A 19,890-nucleotide genomic window follows, 5' to 3' on the forward strand; every position below is an offset into this window, starting at 1 on the left:
ACTCAGCTTTCCTCCTGCAGTCAGCATCATTGCCTCTGTTTTGTGAGATGGAGGAGGACTTTGTGGATTGGTGTTGGAAATATGGGTTAATGTTGAACTTGTGGGCTTGGGCAGAACAAGGTTGGAATGTTTTCTTGATGCACACTTAACCTTTGTATAAAAATCTTTCTTATACACGAGTTTCTGTGGATTTGATTCTCTAAAGTGCCCAGAGTAACACAGTATGGCACGTTGGGAGTGGGGCACTGGAGAAACAAATAATAGGGTAGAGAGTAGATGTTCGTTTGACCTCTCCCTCATGGTAGTTTTTCTTGTCTAGCCAGAGGTCAGATAAAGCTACACTGTTTACTGGGTTGTTTTCTGGGGGGAATATGGGAAGTAGGAAAATAGAAAGCTTGTAAGTCCACTTGCTTTCAGCCATTATAATTTGATCTTTAGATGGGTTTAGGACAAAATGCCTCCTATGGGAAGCTGGCTCACAAGCTGTCCTAGAGGAGATGGAAAACACACCCGTGTGTCCCTGGTGCACTGTGGACCAGAGGTTCATAAAAGGACAGTTTCAGGACAGCAGGGCCCGGAGAGGTGTCCTTGAGGGACAGAGGACCCTGGCATCGTGAGGGCAGGTGGGCTCACTTGAGTCTGCTGCTTCCATAGCGGAGTGGACCACAGCCCCCATCCAGCCACGGCCAACCCCAAGGCCCATACATGCCACAGGACACGGACAACACCGGGGCCCAGAGAGTATGGGGGTGTGTGTCCCTCCCCTGCTGAGGCCTGCTGCCAAGCTGACGAGTGGCCGCACTCCTTGGCTGTCCTAGGAAAACAAAGGGAGACTGGTCCCTCAGACACGTTTCAGAACCAGAGACAAGAGTTGCCTGGTCCCACGATTGGTGGGGTGGTGGTGGGGGTGGGGAGGATGGGCGTGGGGATAGGGTAGGGTACAGCTTGTCATATGTGGCCCAGAGCTGAGTTATTTAGAGAAAGTTCCATAATGGGTTACGGTCTCAGAAACCCACAGGGACAGTTCTACCTGCCCTATAGGGTCATTATGGGTCAGGGCAAGCTTGATGGTAGGAAGTTACTTTGGTGCAGTGGTTATGCATTGTCTGCGATCTGCATGGTCAGCGGTTCTAAACCACCAGCAGCTCCGTGGAAGAAAGATTGGGCTTTCTACTCCCGTCCACAGTGACAGTCTCGGAAACCCACGGGGGGTGGGGGGATACTGTGAGTCGCCGTGACTGGTGGGGGCAGGCCAGTGCTCTGGAGGGTGTGTGGACCTTGCAGACAGCTTGCTGCTCACAGAGGCTGAGGCCAGAGGACCACGTGGCTGAGACGCTGACGGCCAGAGTGAGACCTGGATGCTGGATGCAGAGGGGCCACTGGGGACCAGGGACTATCCTTACTGTGACTGATCTGACTTATGGAAGCCTGGTCACTTCCCTAATGAGCCCCCTTCATCTTGAGCACCGTCCCCGAGTTGTGTGTGGTGTGTCTGTTTGTGTTGTATGTGTGTGTGTGCGTGTGAAGTCACTGAAGAGCCAGGCAGTCTCCCTGCTCCTCACCCAGCCCCTGGAGAAGACCAGGCTGTGTGTGTGTGTGTGTGTGTGTGTGTGTGTGTGTGTGTGTCCCCAGGGGCGGAGCGGGGGGCAGCAGGGAACGCTCTATTGTGGACACCTGGAGTGAGAAGAGTCCCCGGGTGGGGTCATTACTTAATGTGATCAGCTGCTGAGAGTCCACGAGTGAATTGTCCACGCAGCTGTACAGCAGAAGAAAGGCTGGACAACCTAACAGCATCAACAAGTCCCAGGCATCGAACACCCCACGGGGCCCAGTTCTACCATGACCCTGGGGAGGTCACCATGAGAGGGAGCCAGCCCACCCACGGCAGTGCTCTGGGCTCAGTGTGCTGTGAGGAGAAGGAGGGAAGAGGGCTGTGAGCAGCCCTCTGGGCTCTGGAGCCTCTGACAGGTGCTGCCCCCCTTGGACTGTGCCTGTCCCGACAGCTGCCAGGCCCCCAGGGACTTTGCTCCTCTGTGGCCCTTGGTGATGAGCCTGTAGGCTTTTCGGGGTCTCTTCCTGCCAAGCAAGATAAACCTTGGTGCCCACCCCATGGGCACCTCTCCTGTGCTCTGTCCTCCTGTGGTCCCACCAGTGGGGGATCAGTGAGGGGCACGGATGGCCCCAGTGGTGACTCAGCAAATGGCTGAGACGCAGGCACCTGAGTCTGAGATAAACCCCATGGAGGGGAGAGAGCTCCCCGAGGGGCAGGCACCCAGGGGAGGGGTCTGCGAAATTCCCTCCCGGAGTAGGGGAGGAGACGGGAAGGGAGACATGTTTAGAAAGGAGGGGAATCCTGGGGAAAACATCACCCTGCATATGGCAGAAACCCTAAAGGTGACCCCCTACCCCCAATAGAGGGCCCAGCCTGCGTCGTGTCCGTGTTGAGCCGAGGTGACTCACGTGTGTCAGGGTAGGACTGCCACGCGGCCTTCCAAGGCTGTGGCCTCTCAGAAGGGGCTCACCGAGCTGCTCCCGAGGGAGAGGTGGAAGGCCCTTGACTGGGTGGATGGACACGGTGACTGTCACCCTGCACTGAAATCTGACAACAGCGGAGGGCGGTGCAGGACCGGGCTGTGCTAGGCCCGTCGTATGTGGGTGAGAAGCCATCGGATGGGCCCGGATAACCACAGCATCCCTTTGATGCCTCTGGTGTGCTTGGATGGCCAGCATGTTGGCTTGGCCCTGAGACTCCCCAGTGGAACGTGGCACAGGCCACCATGACAATCCCCGGGATGCTTCCTAGTGGGAAGCAGTCAGGATGCCCAACAACACATTACACTGGCTAAGTCTGCTGCACAAGGCCTCTTGGGAGTGCTGAGATATGAGGGTGTCGCTCTGAGGACCGAGAGGGACCTGAACCAAGTGATGGTGTTTCCCATGGGCTCCTCTGCATGTGGACGTTGGGCATGAATATGGAGGCCTCGGCAGTACGGCTGTGGTGGCATGCTGGTGCCGGTGAAGAACACCGAGTACCAGGGACCGCTGAGGAAGCACAGAGAGGATGCTCTTCAGCGGCAAGCCTGGGGAGCCTTGGTGTGTAGTCCTTGGGACGAGACGAGACCCTGGAGAAGGACATCCAGTTGGTACGGCAGCGTGGCAGCGAGGAGAGGAAGGCCCTCAACGAGACGGACGGACACAGGCTGCAGCCATGGGCTCAGACGTCACAATCCTTGTGAAGACAGTGTAGGATGGGGCGGGGTCTCCTGTTGTACACGGGGCAACTGAGTAGGGGTCCCCGACTTAGCCTCACCTCCCGACAGCAGCAGACGCTACGTGATGTGCCACAGTGCTTCCATGTACTGACCACAGTGGCCTTAGGCACCACAGGTCATAGATGGCCTGCCAGTGCAGGCAGCGAGGCCAGCACGTGCAGAGGTACCCACAGGCCGCTGCAGGGCACAGTGGGCATGGGCTGCATGTCTTCCCCATGAGCGCACTGAATGACCTCTCCCCACAGGGAGCCTGTCTATTCATTGTAGGAAGCACGCCTTTGCTCCTCGGCCTGGGCTCTGCACCCCCTTTCCCTGCCTCTCCCCCCCCACCCCCCGCCAGGAGGCTAACCACAGCCTACGGTACATGGCACCAGAACCTGGAAGGTTCATGAGAGCCCCTGGCCCCTGATCCTGGGTCGGCAGGGGTGTAGAGCTGGCAGGGAGGGCCCCAGTAGGCGGCTCACAGCTCTGTGTCTCTGGTGGCCTCATGGTGTTCCTGATCAGCGACGGCCTGTAGATCTGAATTCAACTTCCAGGACTCGTCTGGCATGAAGCCTTCTGAAAGGACTGGCAGTGCCATGGCAGCCTCCACATAGGGTCTGGCTTCTCCTGGGCTCTGTGCCCTCCTCGAACTCTCTGCCTGCCAGATTCAGTTCGCCCAGCACACCTTGCTCCCACGTGCTGAAAAAGACCCCCTTTTATCTGGATGTGAATGTCGCTGTGAGATTCCCCAAACGTCGGCACTGTTTGCTCTGCTCTTCCAGGTCTTTCTAGGGTCTGGTGGGCTCAGGGGGAGGGGGGGTGGTGGAATAGGCGATAGGCATACTGCAGAGGCTGGCAGAATTGGACAGGAAAGGCTGTACCGTGGGGGAAGTAGGGCCTTAAAAAAAATCCCAAACCGACTGTGAATGAGTGGACCGCCCACTCCTAATGACCCTAGAAAGCCGGCAGAATGGCCCCATGGGTTTCTGAGACTAACTCTTTACGGGTGTAGGAAGCCTAAACTTTCTTCTTTGGAGTGCCTGGTGGTTTTGAACCTCTGACCTGTGGTGAGCAGTCCAACGCAGAACCACCAAGTCACCAGAGCCCCTCAGGGGAGGGCACTTACATGACTTTAAAGTCTTTGGAGGAAATAAAGTCTGGCTGGAGTCCCTCAGTGTCCCCAGGCCCGGGTAATGGCATGGTGGCCCTTGCACTGGGACACCTTGGATGTCTAGGGGCACCTTTGGGGGACACTGCCAGCTGGGAGGCCCTGTGCCCACACTGACCGTGTGGCAGGTACATGTGTGCTTCCGGGGGTAGGAAGACAGAGGATCAGAAGGCGAGATGGCACCTTGGCACAGGGACCTCTCAGGCCCCACCCCCGTTGTGGTTGTGCCTGTGACATTTAGGGAGGTGCCCCCTACCTGGCTCGCGTGGTCCTCCCCGTGCTGCAGGTGGGACGCACATGCTTGCCTTCTGGGGAGCAGCCCCCACTGCCATGTTGCCGTAGGAAGCTGCCCAGGAGAGGATGTTCGGACTTGGAGGTGGTGAGAGATTTATCCCTCCGGGGAGGGCCAGCTGGAGCACAGACCACGCCCTCAGTGTCCTCAGCTGCTGTCTCCTCTCCACACATGTCCTCCCCCACGCCCCTTGCCCCACCTCGCTGCAGCCCCTGGACCCCTGGACAATTCACACAGTACCCACAGGAGACACAATGCCATTTGCCACTTTGCTGTCTCCTGGCCAGCCTTCTTGGACCCTGCCAGGGTCCTGCAAGTCCCCCAGGGCACCCATCAAGGTCGATTGGCCTGGACCCCAAGGCCAAGGCCTAGAGGTTTGGTGATGATGCCAGCCACTGGAGCCCCACTGTGACCAGAGCCCGAGCTGGCTGCGATGGCCGGCCACCAGAGGCTGCCCCTCTGAGGAAGCACTGGCCACAGCCACGCTTCCAGCTGCGCCCCACTGCTTTGGAAACGGCGTTCTCCCCGATGGAAGTGGAACATGGTATTCCGTTGTCATGATGGAATCTGGTCTGTCTGTGCCCTCCAGTTTTAATAAGGCCCTTGGAGAAGCCGCTGAGGGTCCTGGGCAGGGGTGGGGGTGGGCGGGGAAACCCAGCCGGTGACCTCGTGGCTGTGGGACATCACTCAGTCCTAGCAGTCCCTGAGGCACAGCCTGTCGGATGCTGACACCCGTCCCATTGGTTTCAACAAACAGCAATGCAGGAACCCAACTTTGGAAAGAGTGTGTGGTGTACATGTAGGCGGATGCGTGTATGTGTGCATACATGTGGGTATGTGAGTACATGTGGGTGTGTAGATACATGTATGCATGTGGGTGGTGTATGTGTGTTCACGTGAGCTTGTATGTACATGTGGACGGGTGCCTGTAGGTGTATACATGCGTACACGTGTGTGCATGCATGCACGTGAGTATGTGTGTACAGATGCATGTATGTGCATACTTTGTGTGCACCTGTACACTTGTACATGTCGGCATGGGTACTGTGTGGACAGTGTACAGGTATGTGTACATGTAAAGGTACATCCATACACACATCCTTCTGGCGATTGGCTGTTGGTCAGAAGGTGATCCTTTGGACCCACTTCAGAGCATGGGCTTGGGCCCTGCTTCCAGACTTGCAGCCCCAGACACCCTGTGGGGCCGCTGTGCTCTGCCTTGGGGTCGCCCTGCCCGAGAATCGTCCCATGGCAACTACCACCCCAAGGGTGTGGGGTGGGGATGACATTACCTTCTTGCACCATTGCCCCACAGGCTTTTAGAAACCCCCTTGGACGTGTGAACCAGGCGATGCCAAGCCACAGGGACCACTCCCTGCCCCAGGTGTCAGAGTATAGCTGTGCTCCACAGGGCTGATTTTGGGATGTAGGTCACCAAGCCTTTCTTCCTAGGCCTGTCCCTGAAAGGACTAAATTCTCTAGCCTTTCAGCTGGTCAGTCAAGTGCATGACAATTTGTCATGTTGTTGTCGTTACTAGGTGCCGACTGGTCGGTTCTGACCCACAGCCACCCCATGCATAATAGAACGAAACATGGCTGGTCCTGTGCCATCCTCACATTGTTCCTGGGCTTGCGCCCATTGATGCAGCCACTGTGGCAGTCCATCTCAGTGATGGGCTTCCTTTCTCCCTGCTCCGTCCACTTCCCCATTTCATACACACACACGTGTGTGCGTGCGTGAAATAACCCCTCACTGCCTTCCAGTGGGCACTGAATAACCCCTGTGGATTCCTGAGACTGTAAATCTTTGACAATAGAAAATCTCGTTTTTCCCCCATGGAGTGACTGGTAGCTTTGAACTACACATAATCCACTATGCCAGTAGGGCTTCTAGTTGAAAAAAAAGAGCATGATTTGTATATAAATTTGTGTAAATATATGTCTATGTAACTAAATCTGTACGTATATGTAAATTTATATGCATATGTAGAAATTATACACTTGAAGGCATAGTGGTTACTCATTGGGCTGCTCATCTCCGCTCTGTGGGAGAAAGCTGAGGCTCTCTGCCGCTGTACAGAAACCCACAGGGTGGTGCTACCTGCCCTATAGCACCACTATGAGTCAGAGTTGACTCCACGGGCAGTGAGCTTGAGTGACGTGTGGACATGCTCATGTATTTGAAATATGTCGGCTTCAAAAAATCCGTAGAAAAGATATAATATTTTTTAAATTTCACTTTCCATGCTTTTTGGAGGTCCCTCTTATACATGAGTGTGTCTGTGTGTACTCCTTCCCAATGGACTCCCCAAAGCAATGACCCTGGAGTGATGGGGTCTGAACAGTACCCCAGGGACCTGCCCATGGATACCCCCCCTCAGTCTGAACCACACTGGCACATGGTGAAGGGCAGGGGTGTGTGTGGGGGGGACGGGATTCCCCGGTGACCTGTGCTCCAAGTCCCCAATGTCCAGTTTCACAGCTGCTGTCCCCCAGGGCCCACAGTGGTTAACATGCAGCACTGCCATCAATGCCTGCTTGGCACGTCTCTGGGATTGTGCCATGGACACCCGCCGTAGTCTGAACACTGGTCCCATTCCTTCCAGGGTAATCGGGGAGGGGCTGGGCCACGTTTTGCCACCAGGTCTCCTGGCCCTAGGCAGAGAGGGGGCATGTCTCTCCGAGGGGTTGCCGCTGACTGGGGCATCTCCCATCCATCTGGTCCAGAGTCTCTTTCCTTCCTACTGGTGAGAAGAACCGGATGGCACCCAGGCTCAGCGGGTCAGCCAGGGGTGCCCAGACACCTCCTGCTTGTTTCTCCTAACCTCTCTACTCCACTCTGACCGCACACCTGACTGCTCACCTCCAGACTATAGGCCCGAGCCACCCCCTCCCCCAGCACGCTGAAGAAAGGCCTGGCAGGCCTGGCATTCGCCTGAAGAAACCCTGTGGAGCGCATAGTCTGACGCACGCGGGGCCGCCATGCGTGTGCGGGGGTGGGTCTGGCTTCATGGCGGCCACGGATTTGGGTTAATGTTTCGAAAACAAGGGGTTTCTGCATCGGAACGAAAGAGGCTGTTTGTGGCCAGCGTGGAGCGCACAGCCCTTGAGGTCAAACCAGAACCCATCACCTTCGCATCGACAACTCGCGGTGGTCCCTGAGCCACGCCCAGCAGAGCCCAGCGACGTTCCCCAAGCCAGGTTTCCAGAAGATTCTCCAGGCCTCGTTTCGGGGGCGCCTCTGAGGGGACCGAATACTGGGAGCTTTCAACGCCCGTACCACCTGGTGGGTGTATGTGCGCGCGCGCGCCCCAGGAACTATCTGGGCGCGTGTGCACACGCGCGTGCCTCTGAAACTATGTTTGCGTGGCTGTGTGCGCGCATCTCTGAAATTATCTTGGTTTGTGTGTGCGCGCGCGTGTGCATCCCTGAACCTATCTCGGCGTGCGTGCCCGTGTCTCCGAAACTATCTCGGGTGTGTGTGTTCGCACGCACGTGCCTCTGAAAGTATCCCATTGTGTGGGCGCCTGTCCCTGGAATTCTTGGCGTGTGTACGCTCATGTGTGCTCCGGCGCCGCCCGCGAGCCCACAATGACCCGTCCCTGAGGCTGGGGCGTCAGATGTACATGATTTTATTTAAAATGTGTCCCGTAGTAGGGCTTTCCACGTGGATGGACATTTCCAATCTCTTCCTGACACGAGTCTCCGACAGCATTTCCTCACCTGGCCGAGCTCCGTGTCCTGCAGGAAAAGGGCGACGAAGGGGGGAATTAACGGATGGGGCGTGCTGCCCTGTCGCAGCTAGGGCGCTGGCGCGGCCCAGCCTCAGGGGCACGCAGTGACCACTGGGTCATGCACGTGGTCGGATGTCACGTGGCCCCCGCCGGGAGTCCTGGCATTCATGGTCACTAGCACGGATGGTCACATGGGTCAGATGGTGGCAGTGGGCATGGTAGGGTGCTGTGGGTGTGCCACAGGGGGGGTCTCCTTCGTGGTCTCCTTGCAGCGGCCCTGGGGGCTTGCACCCCAGGGAGGGGCCCCAGCGGCCCCCGGCCTCCCCACAGGCCAAGCCCACGGGCAGCTGTTTCTGTGTCTTGGTGTTCGTGTGTGTCCTTGGAACCTGGCGCGGTGTTCAACGTCCGTTCGAACGAGTATAGATGAGGTGTGAATGTCATCACAGCGGACCACGGGCCGCAGGCACGTCCTCGAGTCACGCTGGCCTGCTGGGAGGTGACTGGAGCGAGGGGCGGGGGACACAGCACAGCGGACAAGTACTGCTGCCGTGGGGCGGGGAGCCAGGTCAGGCGGGTGCAGCGGGCGGGGACGGGGTGCGGGTGGGGAGGGGGTTCCTTCACAGGCCGTCAACTTGTGTCCATCGGTCACTCAGACGAAGTCCTCCTGGCGCTCTGGACTCAGTCCCGGCTGGCGTAGGGAGGGGTGGTGTGCAGCGTGGACGAGGAGATGCTGGGGGCGGTGTGTGGAGCGGTGGCTGGGGCCCGCAGGCTCAGCCGTCTGAGACAGGCGGGGTGACCCAGCCGTACTTCTCGTGTGTCTTCACCAGGCTCTTGAAGGTCGCTTCCGCCTCCTTGCGGCTGAAGGACTTTTTTGATTTCCCGGCTTTTCTACAGATCCGACCCTACAGGAAACAGAGAGACCACATAAGATGCCAGTACAGAGTCTGTCTCCCACCAGAGAGAGACCAGGGGAGACCCCAGTACAGAGTCTGTCTCCCACCAGAGAGAGGAGGTGGAAGTGGTGATGGAGGAGGTGGAAGTGGTGATGGAGGTGATGGTGGTGGTGTGTGAAGGTGGTGGAGGTGATGGTCGTGGAGGGATAGAGGTGGTGGAGGAGGTGGAAGTGATGATGGAGGTGATGGTGATTGGTGGTGGAGATGGTTTGGTGGTGATGTAGATGGTGACGGTGTGATAGAGGTGGTGGAGGTGGATGAGGAGGTGATGATGGAGATGAAGATGGTGATGGTGGTAGTGATGGCGGAGGTGGGATGGTGGTGATGGTGATAGAGATTAATTTCCATGAATGTGTGTTATCTAGTTTTAGCTTCAGATGCACAGCCTACCTCACTAGTCCCACTCCTCCCGCACCACCGAGAGAACCCCGATCCAGATGCCAGCTGTCTGCGGACCGTCCCTGGGGATAGGCAGGCTGGACTGGAGTGGGCAGTCCTACCTTTGTAAACGGCCACCCATGCCTGCTGGAGACTCTGGCGGTCTGCCTTGCCCTGCTCTGAGCCAGTTGCAGGAGAGATGAATGAGCAAATGGCCATCCAGGAAGGGTCCACCTGAGAGCTATGAGGAGGCACTGCCCACAGACATGCTAGCAGGACACATGGAGTGTTCTTGCTCCCATGGCATGTCCTTCCATGCCAAGCCACATGGAGGCACAGCATTGGGAACCCGAGGGCCCACACTGTAGGCTGTGTCCTCCCATCTTGGGTCCCTTCCCGCATGGGTTAAACTTGGCGCCTCCCTGAACCCTGCTTCTCAGGGCAGTGTGGATGCAGCAACCCCTCCCCCTGAGGACCAGGTATGGGTGAAGTGGGATGTTCCCCCTGTGGGCACCATCAGACTGTTGTGTTCCTACAAACCTTAATAACCCAACACCTTATCAGAAGTGGTACATTAGCCAGGAGCACACGCCAGGTCCTGACTGCTTGCAGTGGTTGTTAATGAGCTGCTAATGAGGCGTCAGGGCTGCTGTGCAGGAGGCAGCCACCAGACACAAAGTGAGGACTCCCAGACTCTGTGGGTGAAGCTGGCTAGGAGGAGGAGGAGGAGGAGGAGGAGGAGGCAGGGAGGGTGAAAGCCTCCCACTCAGGGACCCTGGGCCAGTCCACCAAGGGCCCCATTTTCAAAGAATTCAATGGCTGTGACGACTTTCCCACAAGGAAGTGACCCCGATAGGCCTTACATAAAAATGCTGGGGTGCAGCGGTGGAGGGGGCAGCAGTCTCAGAATGAGGGTTCCAAGCCAGAGAAGTCACCCTCCTGACCCGAGGTCAGGAGGGGCAGTCCCTTGCTAAAGCGGAGGGGCAGTGAAGGAGAGGGATGGGCACGGTGGCTGCAGCGTTGGCACAGGTGTAGGAAGCTGTCAGGAAGACCCGGTGCTACGTTATGTCCTGCTGGCCGCAGGGCAGGGCGGCTACAGGTGGGGACTCACTTGAGGGCACCAGGCAACGAGAACAGCGTGCAAAGGACAGACAGGCCATGAGCAAGGAGGCCGAAGCGAAGGGGAGGTGTTTGGACCAGGGTGTTCGCAGTGGCTGTTGACAGCCCCAGACCTGCTAAAAGAAGAGACAGACGTTCCCTGGAAGGACAGCCAGGGTGCTGGTCAGGAGAGACCAGGCCGGGGACAAAAGGAGAGTCTGCTCGGCAAAAACCAGCAGAAAAGAGGAAGACCCTCCAGGAGACAGATTGGCATGGTGGGCTTTTAGTAGGCGCATAGTTTCATGCCCACTTGATAAGAGAATGAAGGGGTGGAGTCTAGTCTGTCAATCACAAGGCAACACCCACCAGGAGGATTCTGGGAGCTTCCTCTTTTTCTCCTGGGAGGAGGACCACACTCTCTCTCTGCTGACAAGCCACAAGAAGCCCTACTGATGGCAGCCAGAGCCCGGAGATGCTTCCACGGATACTGGATCCACAAGATTTTCCATGCATTGGTTGGTGATTTTCCTGCATTCAGCATCATTGCATGTAATGTGTGGTCTGAAGAGGAATTTATAGACTCCTATTGGGTATATGGGTTAATAACAGATGTATGGACTTGATCTGGACGGGGCTGGGACATTTTCCTATTGTACAATTACTCTTTGATATAAAACTCTCTCTTACACACATATGTGTCTCTGGATTCGTTTCTCTAGTCCACTGGAACAAACCTAGGGCTCAAACGTCATGGCGGCGGTGAGGAAGGCAGAGGTCTGGGCAGTGTTTCTGTGGTCCTTGGGGTCGCTGTGGGCTGGAGGAGAATCAATGGCTCTTGGTGGCGGTGGCGGCGGCGGCGGCAGCAGCAGTGGCTGGGGCATCCCATCGGACACTCCAGCACAGCTCAGCATCGCTGTAACCCTACAGTCCTCGTATTTCTGTTGGCTCCTGTGCCCCGGTCCTGGCTCCCCAGTTAAGTGTCTTAACCAGGATGAACTTGGGAGACTGGCTTCACAGCAGAACCTCCATCTTCACGGACTGCACACCCTGCAGGTAAGACGACTTACAGACGTGGGCACGTCATCAGGAGAGACCCGTCCCTGCAGAAGGACACCGTGTTTGGTGAAGTGGAGGGGCGGTGAGAAAGAGGAAGGGTCTCAGTGAGCTGGGCGGACCCCGTGGCTGCGTCGATGGGCGGGAGCAGAGGGACGATGGCGAGGGTGGTGCAGGGCTGGGCAGGGTTTCCTTCTGCTGTGGGCAGAGTCGCTAAGGGCCGGAACCGACTCACAGCCATCTTAACTCCCACTGCAACTGCGCTGCGCAGAGTCCTGCTGGGTCTTCAGCGAACGCTTTCCACCGGAGTAGAGGCTGGAGCAGGTCCGAGAGTGAGTCCTCCCCACGGCTCGGGCAAGGGAACCCCCAGGTGTGGTGGTCCTATCCTACGTGGTCCAGGAACCCCTTGGAAATGCCCAGTCAGTCCCTGGACCCTCATATTGCGATGTATTCATCTGACATGCACCGGGCGCACTGGACCCATCTTCACAGAAATAAGCTCTCCGGGCATGGAGAGCGCTCCTCTGCCTCCGGCTGCCGGACTGCATTTACCTGTGCTGCAGCCGCTGCGTCCACCCTCTCGTCAGGGTCTTCTGCTTTCCTGCTGATTGGCTGCTTTACCCAGCACGAAGCCCCTTCCACGCACCGGGTCTCGTGTGGTGAGAAAAGCTTGGCTGTCACCCTCGCGCTCCTGCTGGCTGTCCTTCTTTCAAGACAGATTTGTCCATCAGTCTTCCTCGCCAGTTCCGTCATTCCAAGGCACTCGTTCTTCCTGGGTCTTCCTTCTTCCATGCCCAACTTCCGCGTGCACAACTGGGTTCCGGTCATGTCATGCACACAGATGATGGAACTTCCACCTCCAGCCCTCAAGGCGGAGCCAGTTCCCAGGGTGCTCAGTTCCTTAGACACACGTCTATAGCCACATCGGCCTCCCTTGCTGCCCACCTCAGGCCGAGTGGCTCCTTTGGTCAGTGACCTGGGAGTCAGACTCATGGCCGGGCCAGGTGGAGGCATTAAATGCTCAAGGGCCCCACTCTCGGCATCTATGAATGGGAGGCCAACCCCATCGGCCAGGGCAGAGGAGACAGGTGCTTGTGTGTGCTTGCAGACATGACTTAAGGCATTCTAGACTTGCACCCTTTGTGGAAGGGAGAGTTCACGACCAGGTGTGAAATTCTTGACAACTAAATGAGACCTCTGCAGGGGACAAGAAGCTAAGACATCTTTGGAAAGGCTCCATAGGATCTGCAGAGGGACACAGGCACATGGGAGTGGGGACGGATCCCAGGACAAAGTGTAGGGGGAGAGGGCCAGGGGGCTCAGGAGGTGAATCCAATGAGCTGGGCCCCCACCAGGCTAAGCCCCGGGCTGCGTGGTCGTGCTGCACTGCTTACCAGCCCCAGTGGGCACACTGACAGCTTGGTGGAAAGAAGTCTTTGTTGGTCTCTCAAAGATCAAGTTCCAAGAGGTCAAGAGACAGAATTGACCCAGGGTGTGTCGGAGCTACTCAGGCAGGACCCAGTGAACGCCAGCAAGAGGGAAGAAGGCAGAGGACGGGCGTGTGGAGAGGAGAAAGGAGTTACTTAGCTTAGCCTCTGCTTTCCTGGAATGCCCTCCCCTCGTGGTGGGCAGGCAGAGGTACCTGGAGATATTTTCATGAAGTCCTTGGCATTGGAGTCCAACGCAGGTAAGGACGCACGCACAAGAATGAGGGTTGACCCCAACTGGCCGTCCTAGCTTGTTGTATCACCCAAACTTCTGCTAAGTGCTCCTCATCAAGAGTTCCATCAATAACATTTCCAATTAACATCCATTCTCTAGGGGCGTTAGACCGCTAAGCACGAGGGCGGCAGTTCAAAGCCAGCAGCCGCTCTACTGTGGAAAGAGGAGGCTCCATGCTTCCACAAGGACTACACCCCATGTGGAGCTCGGCACAGGGTCTTTAAGTCGGCACGGACCCGGCCACAGTTGGTTACTGATTGATTGATTTATTTAAGGTGCCTAAGACTTTCTGGGGTTTAATCACCATGAAAAATACAACTGAGGATTATTTGAAAGCTTCCTCCTCTCGAACTGGCCAAGGGAACTGACACAAGAAAATGAGGGTGGTAAATATTGATTTCAATAATAAAGCATGTCCCCTGTGCCCCAACGTAACAGCAACAACCACCTCAATGAATTGTATGAACTCGCTGTGATGGTTTGCAGTGCCCACCGGTCTGCCAGCAAAACTCTCCGGCCTCACCAGCTCCCCCTGGCTGCTTGAAATAACCATTGCCCCTTTGGCCCGCCTGAGGGGTCGCCTCCTGACAGGGTCTGTCCCACTGCCTGTCCTACACCCCCTGCCCCTCTCACACTGCCCAAAGTCCTCTCTGTCCTTGCCAACACAGCCCAAGGCTTCTCTGGTGGATAAAAGGGAGACAGAGCCCCAAACCAAGCCCATTGCCTCTGGGTGGATCCTGACGCATAGTGACCCTGTAGACAGAGGAACTCCCCCCAGAATCTCCAAGGGGCATCTGGGTGGAAGCACGCAGCCTCATTTCCTCCTGTAGAGCAGCTGCTGGGCTTGAACAGCCAACCTTCTGGTTAGCAATGCACTGACCCAGAGGGAAGAAACTAAGCCCTCCAAAAAAAGTAAGTCTTAAGACGGCGAGGGTTGGGGAGAAGGGAGAGAACAGAAGACGCGTGGACCTAGCAGGAGTGAGCATTGTGGAGGGACACAGGGTGGGGGTGGGGACAAGAGACAGTGGGTCAGACAGTATAAAGGACAGGGCAGGAGCAGTGTCAGGGAAGAAGGACAGCATCCTGGGAGGGGGGGGGGTTGTCACTTCAGACAAAACCAAGCCGAGAAGCTCACCCCATACAAAGGAGCCTGGAGCCCCCAGGCAAACAGGGAAAGTGAAGCATGACAATCTGTGGGGGAACCAGCAAGAGAAACTAGGATGGGGACCGTGTGGCCCGGTATGGCCCAGGGCACGCTCACGGCAGACACCGGGTGGGCAGCAGCAGGCCAGGGAGCTGGCGAGAGGGGGCAAGTGCTGAGACAGATACGAGAGGCCACGAGGCAGCAAGGGACAATGGTGCCAGGGAAGGTGCGTGGGCGTTGTGGGCACAGGACCCAGGGTGAGAGGGAGACGGCTGGGTGTCACGGGGACTGGGGCTCTGAGAACGTCGAGAAAAGAAAGCACACGGGCCCAAAAGCGAGTGAGCTTTGAAAGAAAGGTTCCCAGCCTACATGGGAAGGAGGGGACGTGGGGAAGGTGGGGGTGGGGGTGGTGCAGGAGCAGCAGCAGGAGGAGGTGGGCAGAAGGAGGAGGAGCAGACCAGCCAGGAATGAGCCTTTCATAGCAGCTCCAGGAGAAGGGAAAGGCAGAAGGTCGGCCCTTCCTGCCCAGCGTCAGCTGGCAAGTTAATTTCACGGTGAAGTATGACATCTCCATGGAAGTCTATAGGAACACCTCCCCACCCCACAGGAATTTTTGGATGAGCTCTTTCTACTTGAATCTTTATAGAAGCAGATCACCAAGAAGACAGAGGAGGAGGGGGAAGAGGAAGACAACCACGAGGATGATGATGATGATGATGATGATGATGAGGAGGAGGAGGAGGAGGATAAGAACACGAATTAGAAGAGGAAGAGGAGGAGGTAGAGAAACAAGAGGACGCCGGCTTTCTCCCAAACCCAGGGCCATCACGTTAATCCCAACTCCTAGAGCCCCGTGCAGGGTTTGTAAGACAGGCACTGTTCCTGGGAGCAGACACCCTAATCTCGTGCCTGCAGACGGGCTGGTGGTCTGAGCCACTGGCCTGGAGGTCAGCAGTCCCACACTTACCCAGACAGAGAAAGACATTCACAGAGTTGCTGCTTGTGGCTGGTGGCCCACCATTCCCACTTACAGTGTCCCGAACAGGCAACCTGCCCAGGGCTGTTCTGGGACAGTGAGGACGTCCCTTCCTCAGTACCCACCTGAATCCAAGGTCCTCCCTGTTCTCACTGCCACTGGTCCACAGCGACCCTCTAGGACAGGGAGAACCGCCGCAGAGGGTTTCTGGGACTACATTTTTATGGGAGTAGAAAGCCTCCTCTTGCTCCAGCAGAGTGGCTGGTGGTTTCGAACTTCTGGTCTTGCAGTTAGCAGCCCAATGCATAACCCACTACGCCACGGGGACTCCCATCCCGTGTTCTGGCTGGTGTGGTGGTGTCTGGCGGCATTTCAAGGGATGAAATGAAACCCCTCCCTCCTTTCCTAAAACGCTGTGACCAGTAAGTCCCAGCCCTGGCGGATCAGGGGATGTGCTCAGCACTGACCAGGAAGGCTTCTACACTGAGTGACCCTTTGTGGCCTCGCCACACCTCTGACCTTGCTTTGCCAACTCAAGGTCTCCCTGGGCCTTCAGGTGACCAGCCAGACTTCCCTCTGCACTGTCGGGGTCTATGTCCGGCTCAGCCCAGAGTGGGGTGAAGGGCACAGCTTGAGGGAGTTGCTGGGCCTGGGTCACTGCAGAGAGTTGGACCTGGGGTTCCTGGAGGGGTGGTCGCTCTCTTCTTGCTCACAGGCTGCATGGGTGAGCATTGGGGCCTCGAAGATGGGGCCTCAGCAGACCCACCTGACTGGGGGCACCGCTGGGTCCTCACTGACCGAGGGTGGTGCTGCACACTGTACCCAGGGCTCAGACTGTGGGAAGAAGGACTGGGCTTGGCCAGGCCATGCAGCCGCATCCAGCAGGCCGTCCTGAGCTCCAGGGCTGGTCCTGGCACCACCCCTCCACGCTGCTGCCAGAGATGCAGGAGGGACGGTCAGGGGAGCAGCTAAGGGGGCACTAGCAAGGCCCTAGAGGAGGAGTAACAGGAGCCTGGTGGCAAAGTGGTCACACATTGGGCTACTAATAGAAAGGTTGGCAGTTTGAAACCACCAGCCGCTGCACAGGAGAAGGGTGAGGCTCTCCACTCCCATAAACAGTTAAGAGTCTTGCACACCTTCTCCCCAGGAGCTGGGCTAGATTGCAGGGGAGTGAGAGGAGTGGAGAGCTGGGGAGGGATGGGCAGGAGGGGCTAAAGAGAAGGTGGGAGGAGTCAATGAATGAGTAGGAGGGGTCAAGGGAGGGTAGGAGGACCCTAGGGCAGTGGGTCTCAACCTGTGGGTCATGACCCCTTTGGGGATAGAAAGACTTTTTCACAGGGGTTACCTGATTCATAACAGTAGCAACATTACAGTGATGAAGTAGCTAGGTAAATAATTTTATGGTTGGGGATCACCACAACATGAGGAACTGCATGGAAGGGTCTAGGAAGGTTGAGAGCCACTGCCCTTGGGGTGAGGGAGTGGAGGCATGGGAAGGTGTGTGGGGGAGGGTAGAAAGGGCTGAGGAAGAGGTGGGAAGATGGGTGGTGGGGAGGAGGGGAGGAGGGCCTGGGGAGGAGGGTGGGCGAATGGTTGGAGGGCCTGGGGGAGAGGAAGGCATGAGGGAAGGGTGCCAAGCGGATCTGGACTCAGAGCAGCCCCTGTGCAGGGGTTCCAAAGCTGCCAGTCTCTAAGGCTCCCACCAAGAAGTGGCTGGTGGGTTTGAACCGCAGCCTGGGGGTTAGCAGCCGGCTGCTTCCTGGGCGTCAGAGGGAGGTGGGCGGAGCTGATATGCAAACACAGAGAAGTGAAAATGGAGAGACTGGGAAGGCACAGCTCTGCTTACACCTGAGCCAGGTGTAGATTTGGGAGCTGCAGGTACAGCCTCCTGCTGTTCACTGGATCTGGAGCTTCTCAACCCACGTGGACAGGCTCCCTGCCCCAGGGGACAGCCAGACAGAGAGAGTGGAGCCTCCTTCCCTGCCCCTGGGGACTCCCGAGGAGTCCATCCTTGGGAGCAACAGAGGGTGTCTTGAGGGGAGGCGGGCGCCCTGGGTGCAAACAGACTTGGAGCAGCAGGTGTTTGCTAGGCTCCTGTTTTTCTCTCACATGACGAGAACAGGTGTTATTCAGACACCATCTCACTGCCTCCCACCCACTGAGCGCTAAGCTTTCCACAGGGACGCTCATCCAAAAGGAATCCCAGGGGACCAAGCATTGGTGAGAAGCCCAGAAGAGTCACACACAATGGTGGGTGACACCAGCAGTCTATCAGAGCACCCGCCCCGGAGGCCTGCCAGGCCAGGGCTTCCCGCTGGAGCTTCCCAGCTCACTATGACCGGACCGGCACGGCACAGGGAAACTGCAGGGAGCCCGCCCTGGCGAAGCGTGGCACCCCCCAATGAACACCAGAGAGGACCCACGTGACAGGCCAACGCCTTGCTGCAAATGTATCCTGCCTTCTAGAAAACAAGGGCAAAGGGCGTGCTGCATAGCAACAGTCTCTTCCTCTGTAGAGTCAGAAACAACAGCGCCCAGCTCAAAGATGGTGGCCGGCTGTACCCCTTTCTCTGGGTGTGCTCACCGAAGGACTGTAAATCTTATAATCCGAAGTCAAAGGAGGGACGAGTATCGGAGCCTAAATTGTGAAAATCTGGTTTGCAAAATGCTATGGATGACAATGGGAACCCAAGATACGTTTGTAGGGTCTACACGGAAATAACCCTCTGTCCACAATTGAGGGATGGGAGCAAAGTGGTTACGACACAGAGTGCAGTGGAGAGGGGAGGGGAGAAGACCCAAGGCATCAATCTGACTGGAACAGCGAAAACTTTGTCAGCTGGTCCCCCAGCTGATTCCCGCTGGACCTGGTCTGGTTTTCCACATTTTCTGTTTCTGTTTGTTTGTTCATATTGGAGTTGATCTCAGATGTGTTATATCACTGGGGGTCACCTTCTTGAATTTGTGTCTATGAAAGCCAGCATTAAAGAACCTATCGGGACAGCAGGAGGCTATGGGTTTCTGGGGGGCACAGTGGTGGTGGTGGTGGATGGTAAAAGGGAGTGAGTGTCAAGGAGTCCAGGAAGGAACAGCAGGTTTGGAAACGGATGGTGATCTCAACTGTACAATACTGCTTGATGTGAGGGGACTATGGAACAATATGATGGCTGTATTAACTCCCAATTGAAAACAACACACACACACACACACACACACACACACACACACACACACACACAATGTGCATTTCTCTCTGGAGTCTGGGTCACGGTCCTGTGAGCTATGTCAGGCTCCTGAAAGCATGGACTACGTGTCTTCTGAGTCCTCTTTTCCAGGGTCTCATCCCATAGTAACCTCCCCTCCCTCCGGTCACATCCACGTTTGACAAATTCAGATCTGTCTCCACTGCCTTGTCATCTGTCCGCCGTGACTCAACTGGTTTTACTGGTTTGAAGCCCCGTGAGGAGCCATGGAGCCACTTCAAGAATCATGACTGTCATCAACTGCAGCGGACCCAAGAGCCAGAACAGAGTCCCGGCTGTCCCAAAGGCACTGGGTTGACAGGATGCCCACGGAGATGTTTTAGCAAACGGACGCAATGCCAGAGGCACTCACTCATCTCTGCCGGGCAATCCAGAAGACCAGCCAGTCAGATGAGGTCCAGACTCGTGGCCTTTCCAAGGAACGGCGGTCCAGCTGAGGACGGACATCGTCTAACGATCTCATGCACAGGCACGTTTTTTGGTTGAAGATACTTGAAAAAGGAGGGCTGTCGTGAACAGGCAGGGGACTTCCAAAAACTCACCCTGGATTCACCGGAGGACATCGAACAAGGGCTGGCATCCGAGGGCTCTTGGCTGAGAGCAGAGATGCCGCGTAGGGGCTTACTTGTGTTTTCACGTGGGATCTGCTGTCTCTACAGAGGCACTCGGCTGTGTGGATCGCGACAAAAGGAAGGCTAATGGTGTGAAGCAGGAGAGGGCCGGACCGCTGCCTTGGGCTCATGGGGAACCTCCCTCTCCCCTGACCCCGAGGCAAGCTTTCGCACAGGGAGGCGGGGTGGTGGCGGCTTACAGTCAGGACAGGTCTGCACCACGTCTGTGTGCGCTCACCCTACG

The 19,890-nt window shown here is 56.8% G+C and overlaps 1 protein-coding gene across 1 annotated transcript in view; it reads right to left on the bottom strand.

Moving 5' to 3' along the window:
- Positions 1-8,384: 8,384 nt before the first annotated feature.
- UBE2QL1 (ubiquitin conjugating enzyme E2 QL1) overlaps positions 8,385-19,890 on the bottom strand; it is a 34,957-nt gene continuing 23,451 nt past the window's right edge. The window contains exon 2 of the mRNA XM_075542976.1: positions 8,385-9,350. Coding sequence (XP_075399091.1) covers positions 9,219-9,350 — 132 coding nt within the window. The 3' untranslated portion in view covers positions 8,385-9,218. The remainder of the gene's footprint in view (positions 9,351-19,890) is intronic.

This window comes from Tenrec ecaudatus, chromosome 2 (genome assembly GCF_050624435.1).
Source record: "Tenrec ecaudatus isolate mTenEca1 chromosome 2, mTenEca1.hap1, whole genome shotgun sequence".
Classification (NCBI taxonomy): domain Eukaryota; kingdom Metazoa; phylum Chordata; class Mammalia; order Afrosoricida; family Tenrecidae; genus Tenrec; species Tenrec ecaudatus.